This window comes from Ctenopharyngodon idella, chromosome 11 (genome assembly GCF_019924925.1).
Source record: "Ctenopharyngodon idella isolate HZGC_01 chromosome 11, HZGC01, whole genome shotgun sequence".
In the NCBI taxonomy this organism is placed as follows: Eukaryota; Metazoa; Chordata; class Actinopteri; order Cypriniformes; family Xenocyprididae; genus Ctenopharyngodon; species Ctenopharyngodon idella.
In genome coordinates, this window is record NC_067230.1 from 23,909,488 (window position 1) to 23,933,908 (window position 24,421).

The 24,421-nt window shown below is 36.7% G+C and overlaps 2 protein-coding genes across 4 annotated transcripts; one reads left to right on the forward strand and one right to left on the reverse strand.

Moving 5' to 3' along the window:
* Positions 1–486: 486 nt before the first annotated feature.
* Positions 487–16,742, reverse strand: nacc1b (nucleus accumbens associated 1, BEN and BTB (POZ) domain containing b). Its single transcript, XM_051911910.1, has 6 exons — positions 16,596–16,742; positions 11,583–12,604; positions 10,463–10,748; positions 9,888–9,985; positions 9,016–9,319; positions 487–3,162 (listed from the first exon to the last, which is right to left on the reverse strand). The coding sequence occupies exons 1-6, from the start codon at positions 16,664–16,666 to the stop codon at positions 3,156–3,158; spliced, it is 1,788 nt and encodes a 595-aa protein (XP_051767870.1). The 5' UTR covers positions 16,667–16,742; the 3' UTR covers positions 487–3,155.
* Positions 16,743–16,761: 19 nt separating this feature from the next.
* trmt1 (tRNA methyltransferase 1) lies at positions 16,762–24,369 on the forward strand. 3 transcript variants are annotated; one of them, XM_051911908.1, is made up of 16 exons: positions 16,762–16,904; positions 18,292–18,694; positions 18,780–18,999; positions 19,570–19,757; positions 20,818–20,933; positions 21,024–21,136; positions 21,230–21,378; positions 21,646–21,729; positions 21,809–21,878; positions 22,012–22,146; positions 22,275–22,360; positions 22,859–22,967; positions 23,058–23,134; positions 23,296–23,415; positions 23,512–23,626; positions 23,985–24,369. In XM_051911908.1, the coding sequence occupies exons 2-16, from the start codon at positions 18,315–18,317 to the stop codon at positions 24,060–24,062; spliced, it is 2,040 nt and encodes a 679-aa protein (XP_051767868.1). In that variant the 5' UTR covers positions 16,762–16,904; positions 18,292–18,314; the 3' UTR covers positions 24,063–24,369. The 3 variants fall into 3 exon arrangements, with proteins under 3 accessions (XP_051767868.1, XP_051767869.1, XP_051767867.1); XM_051911909.1 differs by lacking the exon at positions 16,762–16,904 and adding an exon at positions 17,010–17,157; XM_051911907.1 differs by lacking the exon at positions 16,762–16,904 and adding an exon at positions 17,723–17,906.
* The last annotated feature ends 52 nt before the right edge of the window (positions 24,370–24,421 follow it).

Below are 24,421 nucleotides of genomic sequence, written 5' to 3' on the forward strand. Positions count from 1 at the left end.
CATTCCCACTATGATGATTGCACGACAACAATGTACTAAAAGCGGGAAAAGTTTTTCCTTTGCGTTTTTTGAGAAGAGACGACAACGATGTCAAATCTATCCCCGTTCACACGGAAATGCTGTATTATGCTGCCAGGCCAGTAGTTGGCGCTGTCACTTTGTAAAGAAAAACTACGCATGCGCATAACGTCACCGTTTTCACATGTTCGCGTTTTTATATTTTACACATAGACAAAAACGTAGTTCAAAACTTGCATTTTGAAGCACGTTTTTAAAAGTTTACATTTTCAGGCACCCAAAACGCCGTTGTCGTGTAAATGAATGGCCAAAACGCATAAAAAGTTTTTAGTTTTTAGTTGAAAACTGTCCTGTACTGTAAACAACCCCTCAGACGATTCCCGTTTCTGAGAATCCTGGAAATGTGAAAAAGGTAACTGCTTTGAAATGACTTGAGCCACACATTAAAACAAAAGTCAACCACAATGATTTTCTTTGTTACAAACCTTTTTTATTAAGATGTTTTTTCTTCTTTTCTCCATCTTTTTTTTTTTTTTTTTTTTTACAGTAGTTAATGTGCAATATTCTTTTTCGTTGGGTCACAGTAAAGGAATTCACAAAGTTATTGGCACTTGGAACACAGAGGAAACACTGGCATGTACTCAGGGTGGGGTGAAGGGTATTTTGACATCAGCAGACGCTACTGCATTTGTTTCCAAAAAGCGGTTTCTGGGGAATAACATCTCATGCTGTGAGTGCACAACTAACAATCAAACTTCATTAGTGTTTCTATGTATAATGTACAGTATATAGAGATTTGTATTTATATATTTATATTCATAGATCTATACTGGAAAATAAAATAGCTGCTGGATCCCTGCAGCCAAACCAGAGACATGCTCTCCAGAGCCATGCTGACGGATCTCCCGGCCCCTGGTGAGGTATGAATCTACCACATTCCATATTAAAAATTACCCCCATTTACATCTAGTTCCTGTAACAGCGTTCAGAGAAATCTGAACAGCAGCACCTCCAGGGGTCTCCTGCATCACATGACCTGTTTCAGGGGCCAGGGAGGTATGGCTGAAGGTGTCAGGAGGTAGATCCACACACCTGCTCGTGTGCGCGCACATGTATTGGTCTCTGGTGGGCAGGGACGTACAAAGAGCAATATATGTTTGAAATCTGTAAAAAGTCTTTGAGGTTGCCGGCAGCGCAGAAGCGCACAGAAGGGTGAAGTAAATGTACGTGGAGAAACATGTTTATACTGTGGGAGAGAATGCTGGAAAGGTGAAACAAGATTTAAAGGTTGATAGACATCTTATTAAAAGGATAAAATGTACAATATAGCAGTTTAGGAGAGGTATGTCTTCATCCGAGGCTTTTTGATTGCATCTTTCATTGTTTTTCCTGTGTACATGCCTCTTCTTTCTCCACATAACTGTGAGGTTGAGTGAGCTTATATACACATACATACTGTATAGCATAAGTCATTCACACAGAACACGTTCTTACACATAAAAATGCATTGAGACGCGTTTTTAAGTTAAGAAACTACAGGGAAAACTGGTCAATTTTGAGGTTTTGGGCTTCCATAACCTCTTTCGGACTAGTGAAAAGAAAACATCCAAAATACACATTTAAGTGTTTATTTTATTACACTTTATCTAGTTGTGTGTGTAGATTTCAATTACAATACATATCTGTAAGGGCTGTTTTCTCAAAATGTTTTTTTCCCCTCAGGCACAGTATCTTAATACACTTCAGTAACACTTAAATACACCGGCTTTATTCCCATCTGTGTTTTGAAGTTTTTATTCCTAAAAACATGGTGAAATTGACAGTATTTTCTGATTTATGAAGTGATCAAAAGAGACATCCAAAACCTTTACTCTTATATGTCAACAAAAATTAAAATTTAAACTTGGCTTTATCCAATGTTCAGATTTCTGATCTGGAAATTTAAGCAAATTAGTGCATATTTAATTAGATAATGCCTCATTTACATATTTAAACATAACATTACAAAACAACTATGATTAATCATCTGGGAAAGTATGATTTTTTTTTTTTTTTTTTTTTTTTTTTTACTCTATTCACCTGTGGTATCTTGCCTTAAAAGTCAAAAATCATCTTTTTTCAAACCTCTTGCACCAGCCAGATGTGGCACAATCATCAAAGACGTCCACCTAGATGTTTAGGAAACATTTAAGTTGAACGCAAAAATGTGTTCTGTGTGAACCGGCCCTAAGACTCAGAATTTAAGAAATCTAACAGAATTTTTTTATTTGATAGAAAACATAAAAAGTTGAACTCCCCATTGCTCAATTGAATCGGAGGCAGAGAGAGGGAGCTGAAGGTGCTAAGGCAGGGGTCTTCAACTAATTTTCAAGCCAAGGACCCCTTGCTGTTTATAGAGATGGAGAATGGATCTCCTTTTACATATTGTATAAAATTGAGTGTTGCACTTTAAGCCTGGCCATGCATATATTACCATATTAATGTATTTACATATGACGCTTACATTGCAAAGCCATTAAAATAAGAAATAACTATTAATTCTTGTATTAAAAATAAAATATAATTCATTTTATGTAATTTAATGTGGGAGGACGAATACAATTTTAGCAGAACATCTTTAGCTTTTTATTTTGTAGTCAACACTACAAAATAAAAACAGACCCTCATTGAAGACCCCTATGAACACTCACCAAAAGGTGCTTTTTCAGATTTAGAAAAAAGCTCCCTCTCTCTTGCAAAATCCACACAACTTCATTTAATAATATCTTCAGCAAATGATAAGAGTGTAGCATTCTCAGCTCCATTTAACACATTTTACAATTTTTAAATTCATTCTGTCCCAAAGAAGAAGAAGAAAAAAAAAAAAAAAAAAACATGAGTAAAGGGATTTTAATAATCAAGTAAAGTGTCATATAAAAATCACAAAGTGTCAAATTCTTAGATCATGATAGCTGTTCGCAAATCCCCACATTGGCCATTTGTTAATAAAGTGTCACATTAAGTATTGATTGTTTTGATCATCACATTGGTAAAAATCAACTGAAACAATTCATTTTAGTTCGGAATAAATGCTATAACATTTCCTTATATTTGGCAGTTCAGAAACATTTAAAACCGCTGTGTACATTTTCTTCTGTTCAGGGGCTATTTAAAAAAAAAAAAAAAAAGAATTAGAATTCATGAAGTCAAATTACAAGTTTTTTCTAAATCCTTTGCTGACCCTTATTGGCCAGGAGAAGTAACTGCATTGCAGTTCCCTTTTCTACCTACAGCATTTATGAAGTATGACACCAGGTGGCGCTCGTCCACGTGCCACTCTACATCATTCAAAGATCATCTTTACCAGCCATCTAATTCAGTAACAAAAATGATTCCTTAAAGACAGAAAAAAAGTAATATATATATAGCTTGCAGTGCATGAAGACCCAACTCCTTACATCTACGCTCCTTCAAAAACTCATCCATCCCATAAAAATGACATTTCAATACAGTAAATAACCTTTCAGCTGCCCTCATCCTTTCCCAGCACTTCAGTCATATTCAAAGCAAAAATATGGAGCTTCTCTTGATCCTAGCTATTGTACATTTCACAATGTTTCCTTACAAAATACTTGGCAACTCTACGGTCTATGTTAAAAATTAGTAGCATCTCAATGGCCAAGCACTATTCTAAAGCAGAACAAAACCATAGATAAGAAAAACAAAAGATAAATAGTTCGCCTTGCATTTTATTCCCCTTTATTTTTGTGGTTTTTATTTGTGAAAGTCTCAATTTGAAGCTTGACCTCAGTTCTTGTTGACTTGCATGATTCTTACTCAGAATACATGTAGCTTTAATTGATGAATTAAAAGACAAAAGACCATGAACACAGGGTGCGGGTCAGGGTTTGAACTTCTACACGGGGTAATTCCACTCCAGTTCATCGGGTTCAGAGATCAGCGCACATTGTGTACCCAATCTCACCAATGCACCACTGAGCAGAACATATTAAGAAGTGATTCATGAGTTCAGCCCCCATGGACATGCATGCGGGCTGCTTCCTAAAAAAACTCCTGGTCCCTCCCTGTGTGTCTAACATGATACCAAAAAATATAAAAAATGTTATCAAGCTGTACATCAGAGGATTTAGCTCCTTATATGTACATTCCAAAAGGGATGAAGAAATGTCGACAGCTGTTATCTTTTTCTCTCTCCTATTTCAAATGATGCAATGAGGAACAGTCCAACACAAAGCCATATTTTTACAGTCACCATCAATCTATTTTTCACACTTGTCTTTTTTTTGGACAGTGGAATGGTACTTGCGCAAACACACACACACACACACACACACACACACACAGTATAATTGTGTTCACGTATTGCTGTGTTCACTTGACATTTAAAGGGATAGTTCACCCAATAATCATTTACTCACCTTCAAGTTGTCCCAAATTTCTTTCTTCTGCTAAACACAGAAGACAATAATTTGAAGAATATGGGTAACCAAACACTTTGCGGTAGCCATTGACTTCCATAGTATTTTTTTCCAAACCATGGAAGTCAATGGGTTCCATCAACTGTTTGGTTACCCGTATTCTTCAAAATATCTTCTTTTGTGTTATGCAGAAGAAAGAAATTCATAGAGGTTTGGAACATTTTGAGGATGAGTAAATAATGGCAGAATTTTCGGTTGAACTATCCTTTTAACTTGGTCTTAAAATCTGAAAGTCAACATAAAATGGCATTTGCAATCCATTTTAATTCCACAATATGTTTGAATTGGAATATTCAGCAAGAGACAAAATGTAGGGCAGGATTTGATTTGATTTTAACAACTTGAATATGATTGGATTTGGATCATTAAAATTGGTTGTTCTACACCAAAATTGGAGCCAAATGTAAAAGGAAATCTGAAGTCGACTGTAAAGAGAGGATGCATTAGCATTAACACGAACATTAAATGAGTGGTTTTAGAAACAAAGCAAGTTATTTCAAAGCAATTTTTTTTTCATTCCATTTAAAAAAAAAAACATTTGTCATTTTGGAATAACATCATTCACAATAACAGCAGGGGCCTCATGAATAAATGTTGCATAAGCACAAAATAGGCATTGAAATGGATGAATCATTCACAATAATATCTAATATATGCATTTAGAAAATAGAGAAGGTGAATTTTAATTTCATGCCAACTTTAAATGCAGTAGGAAGATATTACCTGGATAATAATATGCAAATGTAAATTACATGCAAATTAGGCTATGCATAATAAAAAGCTTTTTACATTCCATATATGGTTATTTAAAAGAGAAGATGAGGTGGAAGTTGGAGGTATAAATCTGACACCTTTTGATAATACTCAAAATCTGCTCTGTGTGTGTGTATAAACTCTATGCAGAGTTTTATACATGAGACCCCAGAAACGTATTAAAAAGAATCAATTTTGATTTCATGCTAACTCTACGATGACGAAACCAAACCAATGGAGCCAAACCAGATTAGATTCAATGCGAGCTGATGTTTGTTTAATCAAAGCGTACCGTTTGATGCCTCCATTTGGGAAATGGCTCACTGCACCAGTTGTGTGTTTAAGTGTGTGTGTGTGTGAGCATCCATCTCCTCACCAATACATTCCCTCCCCTCTCTGCTTGCGTCTGCACTGTATGTCTCCCTCTCTGAGTCAGACAAAAACAAACAGAGCTCTCTGATCTCTGCATACACACATACCAACCACCCACCCATCCATCAACCCACACACAAAATGCACATATTCCACAGTCAAACACCAACACCACCTACGCACGCTCTCTCAGACATGCTTTTGGCACACAAAAACCAGACGTACACACATTTGAGCACGTTCACATAAACAAATGCGAACACAGAAAGAGCATGCCTTTGGCGCACACTCTCGCTTTCCTGTCAGCCTCCTCGCATGAATGCACAGACATTAGCACGTGTGTCTCCAAAAATGGAAATGGAAATGAAAAAAAAAAAAAAAAAAAAAAGAAGAGAGAGAGGCTCAAACTCTGAGAAAATAAGTAGCGGAGCACACTAGCACGCATGCATACAGACTCATCCAGGCATTCTCTGCCCTCCCTTCCTACAATTTCTTTCTCTGTCACAGACTAGTTGTGTAAGACTCCCAGGCACCAACTTCCACTCTTTAAGGCAGTGCTGAACAATCCAGTTCAGATTTCTGTGCAAATATCTCATTCTTATCCTATCGTACTGATTAAGACTTGGTGCAGTCTCTTAGGATCGTACCACGTGGCCGAGAGGTAAAATTCTTCTGTGCCCTGGCCCAGTGCAGTGGATTGACAGACTTAGGTTGCCATCTTACCATCTTAAAAAAAAAAAAAAAAGTAAACGGGTTTAAAAATGTAATTTAAAAAGATAGTTCACCCAAAATTATATTGATTTTATATTAACATTTTCATTTTTATTTTATTAGTATATATTTTGAGCAATATCTGAGTCAATTGTGACCAAAACCATTTGGATGTATATCAACATCCTTTAAAATATCTTTTGTATTTCACAGAATAAAGGTGCGGTCACATTAGCAAAATTTCAACAAAACATCACGTGCAAAAATAATAATAGCGTAGAGAAGTTTGAAGCACTGCTCACACAGAAGTCACATTCAAACCAAGCAGCTTTCAGCTTTTTGGCCTAACGCAAACTCCCAACTCCCATTCCCTATTGGAATGACTGGATTCCACCTACGAAATTTCGCTGAACAATTGTAAATGCGACCACATGTTAAAGAAAATCATACAGGTTTGGAACATGACTGTATAAAAAAAAAAAAAAAAAAAAAAAAAAAAAAAAGTGCGTCTCCGCTTACTTCCACTGTCGAATAATGAAGCCAAAATATCCCAGTAACAGTCATTGACGATTTTGTTGTTCGAAGCCAAGGCATCTACAGTCTTTGGCCCGAGTCTGCACAGTAGTGACCCTGAGGTGGAGCCGTGGCATTAAGGTCCTGCCCATACTCCCACAGACTCAATCGCAAGCACAGCTGTCAATCATGATGTTACCCTCCGTTTTATAGCAATAAAAAAAAAGAAAACTTAACTAAAACCAAACTTATTGGGAAAACGAACACTTGGACATACCTCTGCATGATGAGAACAACCTAAAATGACAAAAAAAAAAACTATCTTTGGAAAAAATTATTTGAAGTGTAATTGGATTTTTTAGTTTGGTTCGTGTCCCGTTCGATTACATGGAGAGGGCGGGGTTTAAGACCTACACTGCAGCCAGCCGCCAAGGGGCGATCAAAATGCTTTGGCTTCAGTTTTCAGGACTTGCTTGGTTTGGAATGACATAGGCGAGTAGATGACAGAATTTTCATTTTTGGGTGAATTATCTTTTTAAAAGGTGAGGTAAATAAATGTAAACATTAAAAAACATGAAAATGACAGGGCTGTGTGCTAATAATTTAGTTTTAGGGTTAGAAATTTTTGTCATGCTTTTGGACTGGGATGATCTTGACCAAATCACAGCCTTTCTTCAGCCATAATCAAAAATTCAAATAATACGGTCAGTCATTACAGGATATAAGTGTGCTTAAAACACCTGAAGATGCAGGTCATACTTTGGGAATCTAATTTTAACACATACGGGTGCAACTACACTTTTAAATTACATGGTCACTTTCTTTCATCTCCAAACCTGGGGTTACAACAGCTCTTTATTGTGATTACAGACTTAAAGAACTTCTCTTTCTGAAACCATCAAGATAGATAAAACTGACTTTTCAAATCCACATAAAAAGAAGACTACAAAAGAGCTTCCACTCTCAGAGTGGTCTTTAGTTGTTTGGAACCACCATAGCTGTGGCACTGATGCCCGTTCAGTGCCAATCACTAATACTGCACTCTGCCCACTTCATCAGAGCGTTTAGTGCATCTCTGTCAGAGGCGCTGAGACGTAGCGTGTCAGAATGCGCCATGCGGCAGCATGCACCACACTTGTGTGATAGGTGCATGAAGCACTCAGCTGTGAGCTACAGCACATCAAAAACTACCATCTGCAGCCGCCATACACACTCATTTACACATCACACAGACGCCAGTCCTACGTCATGTGCCATCTATACAAAACTACTAAGGATATAAAAGGAAATTTAAAAGGCCTTAATGATTTTTAAGCTTTTGGGAGTGTTTTGGGATTTGCTTTGCAGATATTTGACAGTAAAAACTTGTCGATTTGATTTAACCAAAGTAACAATATTAAGCCTTGGTAATATACCAAAATAAAATGATTAAAATAGATTTTGGATTTCGCTAATGCAAAAACATGTGGACAACAATTCACTATTCATTGATTCAAAATGTGAGAATCTTGCACAGACCCTCTATATCAACAATCAAAACACAACAGTAGTTTCAGATTTAGCAAAACAGATTAATCTGCCTCTCTTACAAATTCATATCACAAATCATGACAAACTGCTTCTCTTGGGAGACTTGGCAAGACAAACAGTGGAAGAGTTGGCGAAAAATTACAAATGTTGTTCAAATAAAAACATTTAAAAGAAAAAGGTGCCGGTGCAGGAAGAGGAAATGGGGTCCAAAAAGCAGATATACAGCTACTAAATATTAACGGATGAATACAATCTTATGTCCAGCAACATTAACTTTCTGGATTCTCCAAAAAGATACATTCAGAATCATGCCAGTGTTCTCAGACTGGACAGGAGCTTCCAGACACCATTTCCCCTTCAGATCACCCCAAATGTCCCCGGAGGTCCCTCCTCTTCGGGAATGTGTTTCTGCAAGATGGAGAGGAGGGCCCACAAGGTACAATCAAAAAAAAAAAAAAAAAAAAAAAAAAAAAAATCTACAGGGAAATAAAAATGAGCAGATTTTGAAGTGGGATTTAACAACAGTCCTGGTAAAGATACACTTCTCGACTCCCTGTTGACATCAACGCCCAAGGTGAGACTGAGATACAATGGAGGAGTGGAAGGGATAAAATAGCTGAACCATGGTAGTGTTACTCACTAAAACAGGCTGCTACCATCCCCGCTCACACCTTGCAGGGCATCTGTAGATGACTGGCCAGAATCAGAGGCTGTACCACCTTCCAGGGATCCGGTTTCAAAAGCATGCTCCACTCCCAAGCCATCAGACTCCATTTTGGCAGGGTCCGGAAGGAAGTTGGCATAAGCATCGCTTTCTGCCATCAGAAGCTTCAGTTTCGGAATCCAGCTCTTGCGTACCACGCGCCGTGCATTAGTGCACATGTCTGCAGCAATCGCGTTCATTTCGCTCTCTTTGAAACTAGGAGCAAAGTTCTGGCAGTAAACTAGAGATACAAAGAACAAAAAAACAAAACAAAAACAATTGTTTTTTACTATCGTTAGTTTTTCATGCACTTTTTACACAAAGGTATTTTGAATAATGTAGCAACAAGTAGGAACAGATATGTTCTTCTGTGTTGTGACGTACATCCAATTATCAGGACAAAAAAATAGAGTAGGTCAGGACTTAGTTCTATCCATCGGTTGTTGATTGGATTTTGAGTTTTGGGCATTGCACTCAAAAATAAATTAGCTTTAAGTCATTTGTGGATGGAGGGCTAGGGTTTAAGTGAACTACATGATTGGAGAAGTCTGGCAACAAGTCTTAACAAGAGTCTGTTGATTTCACTGGAAGATCGAGTTATAACATATTTTAAAAAATCATTCACAATAACATCTATTACATGCATTTACAAAATAGATGGAGGTGAATTTTCATTTCATGCCAACTTTAGAAATTCAACTGGACTGTTTTAATGTAGATGAAACTGCTGGGTTCACAGAAACAGCAAATTTGTTTTACCAATAACAAAATATTATACCACAGCCTATCAGCATCAATACAGCACTTACACTTAACAGCATGGAGAACCCGACTGTCGAGTGGCTTGCGGTTGGGGTCATTTGTGGAGGACCGGATACCTGTTCCACAGCTATTCGCAAGAGTGCTTCTACAGGAAAAACAGAAAAGGATGGTTCAAAATACACTTTCAGAGTAACACACAGAATCTGACCTCTAGATTGTAAGGGCAAATGGGCTCAACAAAGTACTGTTCACACAAACGGTTTGTGGACAGTTTTCTACTACTAACTGAAATTGTATCAAAAAAAGTCACTTTCTAAATCCCTAAAACAATTGTTAAAGTTTGCATTAATAACATATTAATCTATTATTCACTATTAAAGAGCTAGTTCAAATTTTGGCATCATTTACTCACCCTCATGACCCATATGACCATCAATTTCATTGATGCAACTTGGACATTATACTGAGCATCCCTTTTTTTGTGAAAGGAAGTCATATGGGTGAGTAAATTATGACAGAATTTTTATTTTTGGGAGAATAAAAATAGTTTCCTTTAAAAACTAATTACAACGTTTTTTGTTTATTTTCTGCAGAATACAGTAAAGTCCAAAACTTCACTCACCGGTCAAAAAAGGCAGCAAGGAGCCGCCTGAGCAACACTTTGTGGCGTGTCCCGGCACTAACGTGGCAGTTCATCAGCTGAGCACGTGAAATAAAAACACTGGTGCCTGTTACTAGCTCCAGTTTCTCAGCAGGGTCACCTTCTTCATAGAGTTTAGGATGACAGCGGTTTCCGATCTGTGCAATGAGTTCAGTGGGAAGAGAGGCCAAATCTTGCCTCACTCGAACTCCTCTTCCCCTTGATTCAACTGTGAGGTGATCAGGTAGTGATTCCACTCGTTCACTGGCTGAACCAAGATTACAAAGGGGAAAAGACGTTAAATAAAAACACTACAAGAGCTTACATTGACCACCAAACTGAAGACAAATAAATTTAAATGGAACTGGTCAAGATGTTGAATATATCACTTCCCACTGATTTACATTCTATGTATTTGTTAAATAAACAATATAATTAATATACATGTAAAATAAAACATAAAAAACGTTTTGGTCTTGCTTTTTACATATTGCTTAGATTTTCTCTGGGGGGGGACAGTGAATGGAAAAACAAGACAGTTTGCTCTACTGTTTATGGTTTATCTGTAATTGTAAATTTTTTGAAAACAAAAAAATATTTTATATATTATACATAAATATATTATATATTGAGAAAATACTGTATTATATGCCATATTTTACAGTAATCCTACTGGAGTTCCTCAGGGCTCGATACGTGGCCCAATTTATTTCCCACAAATACACTACATCATTTAGATTATTTCTGGGGGGACAGTGAATGGAAAAACAAGACAGTTTCCTCTACTGTTTATTGGTAATTTTGACTTTTCTGAAAACAATAAAATATTTTATATATTATACATTGTACAAATTATATATTATACATAAATATATTATATATATTGAGCTGCATATATACTGTATTTTATGCCGTGCTTTACAATAATCTTACTGTTGGAGTTCCTCAGGGCTCGATACGTGGCCCAATTTATTTCCCACAATTACACTACATACTAAAGTCTACTATCACGACGCAGTGTTTAGCAGTGTCAGTCAATAAATTTAACTGATAAGCATTAGAAATCAGTCAATGAAATTAAATTGTAGTCAACTTTTCTTACCTGTTGCCCCTACATTCAGCATGCTGTACATAGTGTACATATTACAGATCTGTCTGTACTGTTCTTCTGTCGTTTCATCAGTGATTTCCTCTTCTTCATCATCATCGTGGTAAGAGATTGGTGAGTCACTGGTGTACATGCTGGGGGTGCCTGGGCTGGTGCCTTCCGGTGTGCTACTGCTGTTGTTGTTATTGTTGTTGCTGTTGCTATTGATGGTACCACTTCCACCCAATAAAGCTGCACTTTGAGGTGGTGCCCCACCTACGCCCCGTGCTGCCTCCTGTGAATAACGGGCTGCTTTCCTCATACCTCCTCCTCCTCCACCTCCTCCTGATCCTCCACCTCCTTCACGACTACCTCCTTCCCAAAGACGCTTTGCAACTGGAGTGCAAACGACTGAATATGATGATGCTTCTTGTTGGGGCTGCTGGGCCTGAGGTTGCTGCTCTGTCTTCACCCTTGACACCAATGGAAGAGGTGTGAGACAGGAAGTAGGCCGAGCCGCTGCAGTGGTGACAGAACCCCCTCCTACGGAGCCGCTCCCAGTTTGAGTAACAGGGCTCTGGGGTTCTGAGGGTGGCGTTTCTTCTGTGTGAAGACCCTGTGAGTCACAACTTGGTGAGCTGACCTTTAGGAAGAACTCAGTGCCTTTTTCCATAATCTGCTGAATCTGCAGGAATCCTGCTGTGTACATTAAGAGAAACTGATCACCCAAGTTCATGCTAAGTCGACCGGTGTAACAGAAGGAAAGGATCTGCTGGAAGCTCTGAGGCTGAACCGCTGGTGGTAACTCCACTACAGAGCTCTTACTTCCAGAGTTGAACAAATCTCGAAAGTAGGAGCTGCTGGCAGCCAGCACTGCCCGGTGGGCTTTAAATGTGTGACCCTTCACCACCACTGACACATCACAGTACAGACCCTGAAGCCTCTGCTCATTAAGACACTCCAGGACATTGTTGCCAAAGTTGGGAATCGCCATCTGCAGCATCTGAGCCATATCGTAAAGCCCAGCACTACAGAGTCTGTGAAAAAAGAAAACACAAAACACTTGGTATTTTTCACCTCAATTATAAAATGATCATAATATAATGACCAGTGGGTAGGCCTGTACAGAATCCACATCAACATAAGCATGCAGAAATATCTGCATATTCCCACAAAACTTATCCTGTCATTCAAATTTATACACGCTTTTTACACTTAAAATATTTCGATAATTTAATGTTAACAGTTACTAATAATCAGTGTTGTTTAATTAATTTTACCATATAAATTCCATAGAATTCCAAAAATTCTCTCACCAAATCAGTGTGTAAAATGTGTAAAAGTGTGCCAACAATTTTACATACAGTCTTACCAATGGGATATGACGACAAATATATTCATTAATAACCATAATAAAGTGTTTGTAAGACAGTTTGAATTTCATACAATTTCAAATTTTCATATTTAAAAATGTTTTCAAAGACTTGACAGCTGCAAAAATGTTTAGGCAAGGTGACTCAAAAAAATACAGGCCCACACGTAGAAACACTTGCGCTCAAAAGTTTTGAGTCAGTAAGATTTTTTTAAATGTTTTTGAAAGAATTCTCTTTTGCTCATCAAGGCTGCATTTATTTGATAAAATATACAGTTAAACAATAATGTTGTTAATTATTACAATTTAAAATAACATTTTTCTGTTTTAATTTATTTTAAAATTTAACTTGGCTATTCTTGTAATGGCAAAGCTGAATTTTCAGCAGCCATTACTCCAGTTTCACGTGATCTTTCAGAAATCATGGTATGCTGATTTGGTGTTCAAGTAATATTTCTTATTATTATCAATGTTGAAAAAAGTTGTGCTGCTTAATATGTTTGTGGAAAGACTGATAAAAAATTTCTCAGGAAGTCTTTGATGACTAAAGTTCAAAAGAAAAATCTCTTGTAACATTATAGAAGTCTTTACTGTCACTTTTGATCAATTTAAAGTATCCTTGCTGAATTAAAAAAATAAATGAATAAAAACTTGCTGACCCCAAAACTTTTGAATGATAGAAGTGATTAAAAAAAAGTCACAAAAGTTGTCTCTCACACATATTTAAACTGTGTCCCCCTTACATAAAGCTTCAAAGATTTCTGGATTCACGACAAAAAAAAATTTGCAATATATCATCTATTCTTATAAAACCATGGAGACACAGTGCTACTCTCTGTTCTCCAAGGTCAATGCGTGCATTCTCACAAACAACATCCCATGACTGTCAAGTCCGTAACATAGAAACAGAAAATGCACAGGAAATTAGACAATGAACAAAAGCAATAAATGTTGATACACATTCTTAATATAACTGAAGATAAGAGCACATGCCTAGGGCCATCAAGAGGTTTTCTGTGGGTCACAAACAATTTATCCTACAGTCTTTTCTTTTTAGGATCATACAGATACACTCTGCTCTAAGCCAAAGGTCAGCTATGTACTTAAACAAAATCCTTTTAGGAGCGGAAGATGAATAAATTGGTAAGTGGTTCAGTGAATATTCTTTAACATAATTAGAGCAAATCCCTAATGTAATGACAATCTATCCATCCTGTATTATGAAATCCAACATGCTTCAGAGTAATAACTCTTATTTATATGAGGTTTCTATTTGCACTTCGATTACATGAAATCATATCTGTGTACTAAATGGCCAACAACTCTTCAAACTTAAGGTTACTTTTATGTACGCACATTGTTTACTTATGTTCATTCAGTCTGCAAATATAGATCAGCTCAATACTTTTAAAACTTGCATCTTAAAGAATCTGTTAACAATCAAAAATTCTATGGATCTTCTTGAGTAACACAACTACTAAAAAAAGTACCTAACAGTTTGATCAAAATTCCCCCAGTAAGGATGTACTGAGTAATTTCACTCCAACTTCTAGCCTTGTGTATCTGTACAAAGGTTGAACAGGAGGGCACATCATGCATATGTAAAGCACATCAAAGATTCATCTGTCTGAGCAGTAAGGTTATGCAAAGTTACAAACAAAACTTCCGTTTACACTCCTTAACCTATATAATAACATAATATAATATAATAATGTTATATAATAACATTATATATATATACATATATACACAGTCAAACCAAAAATTATTCAGACATTTTTGATATATTTTTACTAGTGGGTGCAGGACACTATAGTTCATTTATGGAAGTGAGGATAGCAAAATAAAGTAAACTGCGACATATTATACACAAAAATTCTTCATACAGTGGACTACCAGTAAAATTGATAAAAATTTGGAACCAAAAATTATTCAGACACTTTGACTTGACCATGTTTTGCTTAAGTGTTATCTGAAATTATTAAGATTAATGTTTTTTTCTGACACAGTTTAACTCTGAGATCTTCTCATATTTTATTACCATTTTTACTATAGTTTTTTAATACACACACACACACACACACACACACACACACACACACAAAATCATACATTAAATGATCCAAAAATGTATTTCTATTTCCCAGTTTACCAGTTACTGCAGTTTTTCTAACTATTGTAAAACAGACAGTGGCCACCACTCCACCGGAATAAATTAAATGTCAAAAGACTCTTATGCTGTTTATTAATATTACACAAAATATTAATTTATTATAACCAGCATAACATTAATGGTATTTTCGAAACAGTACAGTAGCCACGGTTCATTTTCGGATTGTACCATCCTAATTTAAGGGTTAAAGCTAGTCCTTTAGCTTCTAGCAATCACATTTTAAGAAATATCAAAATTCTTATAAACTTAGTCTAAGAGTAAACTAGTAGCTACTTTATATCTTCGATTATTGGCGGTAGTTCAGGAGCTATGAAACGAAAGTGCCGTTTAATTTACCCAGATTATTTGTTGTGTCTCACTCGCACAGCACTATTTCCCAAAGGTATAATAACAACAGTTTTAATTACAAGCATAAATGTAATAAATTAGCAATAGTTTGCGATCTCACTGTGAGAGTCGGACGCCGGTGTTTCTGTGATGTGGGCAGCCGCGGAAGGGCTGCGGTACCCGGTGAGAGTGTGTGCCAGCACCGCTGCCCAGCTGGACACGAGCTCCGGGTTGGCACGGGCCCCGGGGGGGCAAAAAAAAAAAAAATACAAGAAATAATACCCCAATTTCCTGGTATCCTCACTTGAGTCTGCGACCCAAGAGCTAAAAGCTGCTCAGTCCTCAAAAATCCTGTCACCAAAATAGTCTGATAGATGAATTATTGAGGAGCCCACATCCGTTTCTCTCGCCCCCTCGGTGCCAGTGCAATGCTATGCAATGTCGGGCTGAATTACAGTCATGCACATACCAGAATATCTATAGCCAAAACGTTTCGATTCGCCCAGCAACATCCATATGCATGTATTATTATTAATAATATTTTTCTCCCACCGCATACTTGCAATTTAGCTTTCTTAAATAGTCAACTTTGTAAGCACGCGACACAATCACCGGATTTCACATAAAATATTCTGTGGTTAAATTCTACTCCATTTTGGAGGAAAAGGAAGGGGGCTCGGCTCCATCTTCCCCGACATCAACAGGTCATCCCGGGACAAATGCTGCAACTGGGGGGCGAGTCACACTGCTCCGCGAGACAAGACACCATTAACCACTTGACGTCTGAAAGCGGTGCACATAATGCCCTCATCCAATAGAAATTCTCAAATCGTACAGAAACAAGTGCTATCATTGCAAGCGATTTTATGCATGGCTAAAAAGTTGAAAAATATAAATGGATGTATTGATGCACCATAAATCAAACTCTCAGCAGCAAGTCATTGAAGTGGTTAAAGTTTTGCAAGCCCATCCCCCATCTAAAGCAATCGCACACCTTCGCAAAACAATACCCCTATCCAAAAAATCCCCTCAAATTTTTCTCAGTTACCCCGTGCCATAACAATAACTAATGCTACCCCTTGTTCAACCCACGTGATTGCCCCTTGACCCCGCTTAAAGTGGCATGACCCCCTCGTGCATGCATTAAAATACTCACCCCCTCGACTGCAATCTGATGAAAAGTGTTTCAATGGAGGAGTCAGACTCTTTCTCTCTACGGGCAGCCATTCATCGTGAATGTACAGGCAAGACACCCGAGCGCAGAATAATCGAGGGGTGCATCATTTTGTCACCCCGGTTAGAGCACAGAGTTACCGATCATGCCCAGACCAAGAAAAAGAACGCTGTCTCTGAACGCCAAACTAGCATGGAACCGTGCCGCGCGCTCTCTGCTGTGCGCGAGACGGCTGTGGTAGCGCGTGCGGCAGTGCGGAGAAAGTGAGCAGTGTGGAGCGTCTAGACTCAGGTGAAGCCCTAGAGGGGTCTGGGTGCTACGCGCACAGCATGCCAACGCAGCGCTGCATGGCGCACTGGAGAAGAGGTTGTACTAAACACCTCCGAAATATGTCCATCACGTCGCACTAATGGGGTCAAATTATATGGCGTATAGGCAATTAGTGTTTATAGAGCGTGACTAGATTAGATTATTAGTCCTGTTGTATTTGCACAGAAGGAGCATCTGTAGCTATACCACGAATGTGTAATGCTGCGCAGAGAAGGTATACTTTACGCATAACATTTTTGGAGTTTATGTTAAATATGAAATTATGAACAGATAAATTTGAATTAGAAAATATTTAAATACTGTCATGACAACTGCAAAGTTCAAGACTGTAACAGAGATGAATGAAAAGTTATACTATTGTGGTCTACCACAAACCAAGAGAAGATAAAATACCAAGAGAAATTAGTCTGTAAACTGTACATTTATAAACACTTTTTTTTTTTAACTGTGAATTTACTGGTATTCAATTTCAAAGATTTTTTTTGCATACGATATTGCCAAAGCATAAAGCGCAGACTAAAAGTGTCTAAAATGTCAATAAAAATAATAAATAAATAATATAATATAAAATAAAAATGATATTTTGACACTGTTAGTTAAAATAGCATTCTGCTATGTGTAGTATGTATAAAAGGTAGCATATTATGAAAAAAAAATAAATAAACAGTAAATGCGTAGAAACGAGTTCTTAAATGATCCTGCTTTGTCCTCGGTGCCCTTATTTTACAGTGTAGCACTTTCTATAGGTTACTGTACGCGTGCGCAGTCCCTGGCGTCTCTGTCAGGCGTTTAGTACTACAAGGCTTCCGTAGTTCACATGCAGCTTTGAGCTACACGTGAATTCTTCCTGAAAACACACGAGCTAACAGTTGACAAGTGTACATTTAGCGACTTGGTTTGTTTTTGTTCCTGAATGATTTGCTATGACATTACTAAAGTATCTTTTTGAAAGGATAATCAGCGGTAAGTTGGAAGGCGAGATAAATTGTAATGCTAGCATCGCTAGTTACATTGTGAATGTGCAAAATGCTCAGGTTTAGAAATATTTATCTTAAATGTAAAGCTGAAAAATAGATAGACATTTTGATTGGTCAAAGTTTCCACGGCTGGAAATGGAAAGACTGGAAAGGGAATTTAAAAATGGCATTTCTAGGCTTTGAAAAGGCGTGAAAATGTAAATTTATATATATATATATATAGGAAAAAATTGTAAAGTTATGGATATTAATCCGCCAAAAGGTGTGGGAAGTTGGGAACCCTTGCATTCATATGTGATTTTTAATTAAGTTGACATAGCATGTGGGAGTTTGTAAGCACTTATTAACTAAAATTAATTTTGTGTTGACAGGTCACAAGGCTTTTCTTTGGTAGATGTTAGCAAGGACAACACTTCAGGTGTCCTTTAGGTGTCTTTGTTTGTCATTAGCATTTCCTAAGAAGAGCGCATCCTTCCTTCAGATCCTCACAACAGGACACAGTTGTGTCTTGAAAAATTTCAGGACAATGGACAGCAAGAAAGAACCCGAAGAATCCCTGGGCACCACCAGTGCAGACGCAGACAGCACTACCACAGCAGTACCAAAGGAAGACACCAATCCCTCCAGCTCTACAGAAAGCAGTCAGACCGCATCTACAGAACCTGGGCTTTTACCAGGGGAGACAGTTGTCAGGGAGGGAAAGGCTGCCATTTTATTCCCAAGTGCTAATGAGGTGTTCTACAACCCTGTGCAGGAGTTCAACCGAGATTTAACGTGAGTATGCCATCCAGTGTGACATCTCGTGATGCTTTGTTTTCTAACCTCGTCTTTAAACTTCACATATACCTTCTTCAATCAGATGTGCGGTGATCACAGAGTTTGCCAGGGAGCAGCTGGCTCAAAAGGGCATCCGGATCCTGGTCCCGGGTGAGAAAGACAGAGTCGTGGTCCGACTTTCAGAGGAGAAGAATGGTACGGTGGATCAGGAAGCATCAGAACAGCTGGAAAATGAGCAACAAAAGGAAGAAGAAGCTGATGAGAAGGAATACATCACTGCATCTGTAGGGGAAAGATGTGAGGTCTGTGTGTGCTAAATTGTAATTTTAGTATTATTTATATACTATTATATTATTTTTTATTACCTAATATTTTGAGTTAGCTTTTGTTTTTAAATTTAGTTTTCATTTTAATAAGTTTTTGTGATTTTCAAATGAGCTTTTGTCATTTTTATTAGTTTTATTATTATTTTTATTTAGATTTAATTTGTTAGTGTAGTACAGTTTTATCAATTGTATAACTTTTAACTTAAACTCATTTAATTTAAGTTAGATGCCAAGGCAACATTTTTAATGTTATCAGTATTTTTGTAGCATACAAAATTAATTAATTATTTTTTTATTTTAAATTAATAAATAGAAATTATTTTAATTAAATTATTTTACTAAAATTAATGTAAAGTTTGTTTTAGAATTTATATCTAATTTTAGATGTGAGATTATTTTACATTATTCACCATGTCTTGTTTTTTTTCAATAGTCTCCTTATGACTCACTTGTTTTGTTTTCTTCTTCATTTGTGAATCACTTTGGCTAAAAGTGTCTGCCAGTGAATGATTAAATGTAATGTGATTTATCTTTCTTTCGCTCTAGCAAGGTCTGTGTGTGCTGGAGGGTCTGGCGGCGTCAGGCCTGCGTTCTGTACGTTTTGCTCTGGAGGTTCCTGGCCTGAAGAGCATCACTGCTAATGATTACTCTGCTAAAGCTGCTGCCCTCATCGCCCGCAATGCACAACACAACAATGTGTCCCACATACTGCAAGCCAGCCAAAGAGATGCCAGGTACAAACAACTCCGCTGTTTATATATTCCAGTATTTGCTTATACACTCACAAACATCTATAGACAGCTGAAGTATGTTTTAGCTTATTCTGTTAAGTGTAATTTTAGTTATTTAAGTGCTGTTATGGTATTTATCAATATTTTCAATTAACTTTTTTTTTTTTTTTTTTTTTTTTTTTTAGTTTTAGGAAGTGCATTTTAGTAGTACATTTTATATGTTTTTGTATTTCTATATATCTTTAACTCATTTTTATTACAGTTTTGGTTGGAATTTTAGCACTTCAACAAACTTATTTAATTTCAAATTTTTCAAGTTTTTAAAGTGTGAATTTTTCATCTAATATTTATATTTTTGCTTATACACTAACAAACACTTTTTGACAGCTGATGTTTGTCTTCGCTCATTCTGTTAAGTGTAATTTTAGTATTATTTAAATGCTGTTGTAGTATTTATTGTTATTTTGATTTAGTTTTTATTTTTATATTTTCATTTTTTTTAAATGTTCAAGTTTATCAAGTACATTTTAGTAGTACAAGTTTTTGGTAAAACTTTACAATGTGGTCTCATTTTTTTAACACAAGTTAATGCATTTATTAACAAACTAAAAATGAACAATATATTCTTACAGCATTTATTGATTTTTGTTAATGTTAGTAAATAAAAATGTTCTTGTTCATGTTAGTTCATTAACTAATGTTGATGGAAACAACTTTTGATCATAATTTATTAGTAATTGTTGAGATAAATTGTTAAATTCATGTTAAGTAATGTTAACAAATGAAACCTTATTGTAAAATGTTGACACTTTTTAAAAATTTATTTCTATATACCTTTAATTCATTTTTATTTTTATTTTAGTTTGATACTTTAGCACTTCAACAAACCTTTTTCATTTCTAATTTTTGTTTAATTATTTTTTAAAGTTTACATTTTTTGTTTAATATTTATATATTTTTAATTGCAGCTTAGTTTCACTTACTGAAAATGATTTTTAATAGTTTTAGTTAACAACACTGATTCTGTTACGTCCTAAATTCTGGTATAACACCATCTGTCCAGTATGGTGATGTATGAGGCAAGAGGGCGGAAGGAACGCTATGATGTCATTGATCTTGACCCCTACGGCAGCCCATCACCGTTTCTGGACGCGGCTGTGCAGGCTGTCAGTGAGGGAGGTGAGTCAATCGCTGTAGCTTTTCTCTCACATGCACATTTTGAATTTATCAAGCACATATACACGAGTAACCTCGCTATCTCATTGTCAGGGTTGCTTTGCGTCACGTGTACGGACATGGCTGTAATGGCTGGAAACAGTGGGGAGACTTGCTACAGCAAATATGGCTCTATGTCCATCAAGTCCAGATACTGTCATGAGATGGTAAGATGGGCTCACTGGCGTTGTGCATGTGAATGGATGGAATGAATGCAACTCTTCATCATAACTATGTCTCACACTCTCTTTTTATTCTAGGCCCTGCGTATAATCCTGCACTGTTTAGATCAGAGAGCAGCCGTGTATCAGCGCTACATTGAACCTCTCTTGAGCGTGAGCGTGGATTTCTACATCCGTGTGTTCGTCAGAGTCAAAACTGGCCAGGCTGTAGTCAAAAACTCTGCAAGGTAACACACAAGCTTTTCTTTGTCTATGTCGAAGAGAAAATAGCTGAGTAATAATAATCATACATAAAAAAAGCTGAAAATTCTGCTTTGCCATCACAGAAATAAATTGCATTTTAAAATATATTCAAATAGAAAACTGGTATTTTAAATTATAATATAATTTCAAAATATTACTATTTTTTACTGTATTTTTGATCAATGAATGCAGCCCTGGGAAGCATAAGAGAAACATTCAAAAACGTTCAAAAATCTGTGTGTGTTTTGCAGTAAGCAAGCGCTGCTGTATAACTGTGTTGGCTGTGGTGCGTTCCATCTGCAGAGGATGGGGAAGAGGATGAGCCAAGGCAAACAGTGAGTTTTTACTCAATGCTTTTGTATTGGAATTATTATTATGTGTTTTATTAAGTGTATATTTATGTGTTTGTTACAGCATGAAGTATTCAGCAGCCACTGGACCACCTGTAGGGCCTAACTGTGAACACTGTGGACAGAGACACCAGGTCTGAACTATCAATATCTCCTCTTATGTGTATAACAAAAAATAAAATATCCCTTTGATGTGTTAATTAGTTGGTACTGAATATCACATTTTTCCTTGTTTTGATTTCTTTGTTCCTCTCTCTGTGTTTTTAGTTGGGCGGTCCCGTCTGGGCGGAGCCTCTTCATGACATTAAATTTGTTCAGAAGATTCTGGATGCCGTTTCAGGGAACCCCACTCGCTTCAGAACGTCAAAGCGGATCGAAGGGGTGCTTAGCATGGTGACTGAGGTCAGTCATTATTAAACTTAATATTAATAATCATCAACATGATTATAACATCTTAAACCTCTCCAGACAATAACAGATTTGGTTCACTGAATAGAGAAGGAGTGATGAGAGAAAGATATGTGTTTCAGGAGCTGCAGGATGTTCCTCTGTACTATGCTTTAGATCATCTGAGCAGCACAGTTCACTGCAACACGCCGCCCATGCTGCAGTTTAGGTAAAATCAATACAACATTTTCAACCTTTTTTTTTTTTTTTAAAGAAATACTTTTTTTCAGCAAGGATGCATTAAACTGATCAAAAGTGACAGCAAAGACATTTCTAATGTTACAAAAGATTTCTATTTCTATGCTGTTCTTTTGAACTTTCTATTTAGTAAAGAATCCTGAAAAAAATGTATCATGGTTTCCACAGAAATATTGAGCAGCACAACTGTTTTTAACATTGATAATAATAAATGTTTCTTGAGCACCAAATCACTGTATTCAAATGATTTCTGAAGGATCATGTGACATTAAAGACTGCAGTAAATAAAAATAGAAAAGTTATTTTCAATAATATAATATTTAACAATATTACTGTTTTTACTTTTTTTTTTTTAATCAAATTTATAAAAAAAAATATATATATTTTGTACGTATATATACACGTGTATGTGTATATAATGTAATATACTTATGTGGATAGCGGTCCTCGCTTTCTATCTATTGTATAGGTCAGCTCTCTTGCATGCTGGGTACAGAGTGTCTTTCTCTCATGCCTGTAAGAATGCTGTGAAGACCGATGCTCCTGCTGGGGTGTTATGGGATATCATGCGCTGCTGGGTGAGTGATCACAATCCAAGATCCTTCCCAAATGTTCTCATGAAAAACCCTAATTTTCTAATGTAGTTTCTCTGTTTGTTTATTCCTCAGGAAAAGTCCAACCCTGTGAAGAGAGAGCGATTATCAGAAACCAGTCCTGCCCACCGCATTCTCTCCACAGAGCCAACGTAAGGATCAAACGCCTTATATTCATCTGATGGCTATTTTACATGTTATATTAAAATCCCTGTCATATCTGTTGCTGTGCCTTTTAAATTTAGTTTAATTTAGTTTCATCTTAATAAAAATACAACTTTATTACCCTTAATCTTCATATTCTCTCATTTAGTCTTCAGGCCTGCTTTGAGATCAGAGAGGACGCAAACCCTCAGTCACGGAAACGTCACCTCACGCGTTTCCAGGAGAACCCACAGGCCAACTGGGGACCCAAAGCACGTGCCAGAGCTGGGTCGGTCATACTACTTCTGTTCTTTCATCAAATCATAGTCTCAATCTTTCAATTGTTCTTAAGTGTAAATCATCTCTTTTTCCCTCTTGTGTTTAGTGGAGGAATCTCCACTGAGCTGGAGGACAAAAGAAAACACTTTCAGGGTAAAAGAAAGAAACCAATCACAGACTCCTCTCAACTCAAGAGCCTCCCATGTAAGAAGTTTAGAAAGGTACGTTCACTTGAATTCAGTATATAATAAGGATTTTAGAGACATTAAGACTTGTTGCCTTATTAGCTGTAATTATCAAACTTGTCAGTGTTTGAGAATTTCAGTTCAGAAGCAAATTATTTTCTTCTTCATTTTCAAAGTTAAAGGGATAGTTCATCCAAAAATGAAAATTCTGTCATTAATTACTCACCCTCATGTCGTTCCAAACCCGTAAGACTTGTGTTCCTCTTTGGAATGCACATGAAGATCATTTTGATGAAATCTGAGAGATTTCTGTCCCTCCATAGACAGCTACGCAACTGACACTTTGACGCTTCAAAAAGTTCATAAAGAGAAAATGCTATTCTTTCTCTTTCAGGGAACATGTACACATGGAGATAAATGCTGCTATTCACATGAGCTTGAGCAAGAAACGAATGAGGACAAGATGGACTAATTGGTTTTCTCACTATTGGATGCACATCACACAGCTGTGACAGCTAGTTAAAGACTGATACTATATGACTTGTAAATTACATTTCTCTTAGCTGTCTGAATGTCTGCACCACTTCTGTTCACAAAGCCTGTGCAGATTTGCACCTAAAGTTTGTTTTATGTTAATTGGATTTGTGCAAGGCAAGTTTAATTTATCTGGCAGCCCACAAATAAGGGATGTATAAGTGGGACACATTTTATTCTTGGAAATAGTTTTACTTTCAAAATGTTTTATTTTTGGCCTGGCAAATAAATACTTGGTGAATGTATGTGTTTTTTGTAATGTATTCAGCATGAGCAGGACATATGTATCATTTAAAA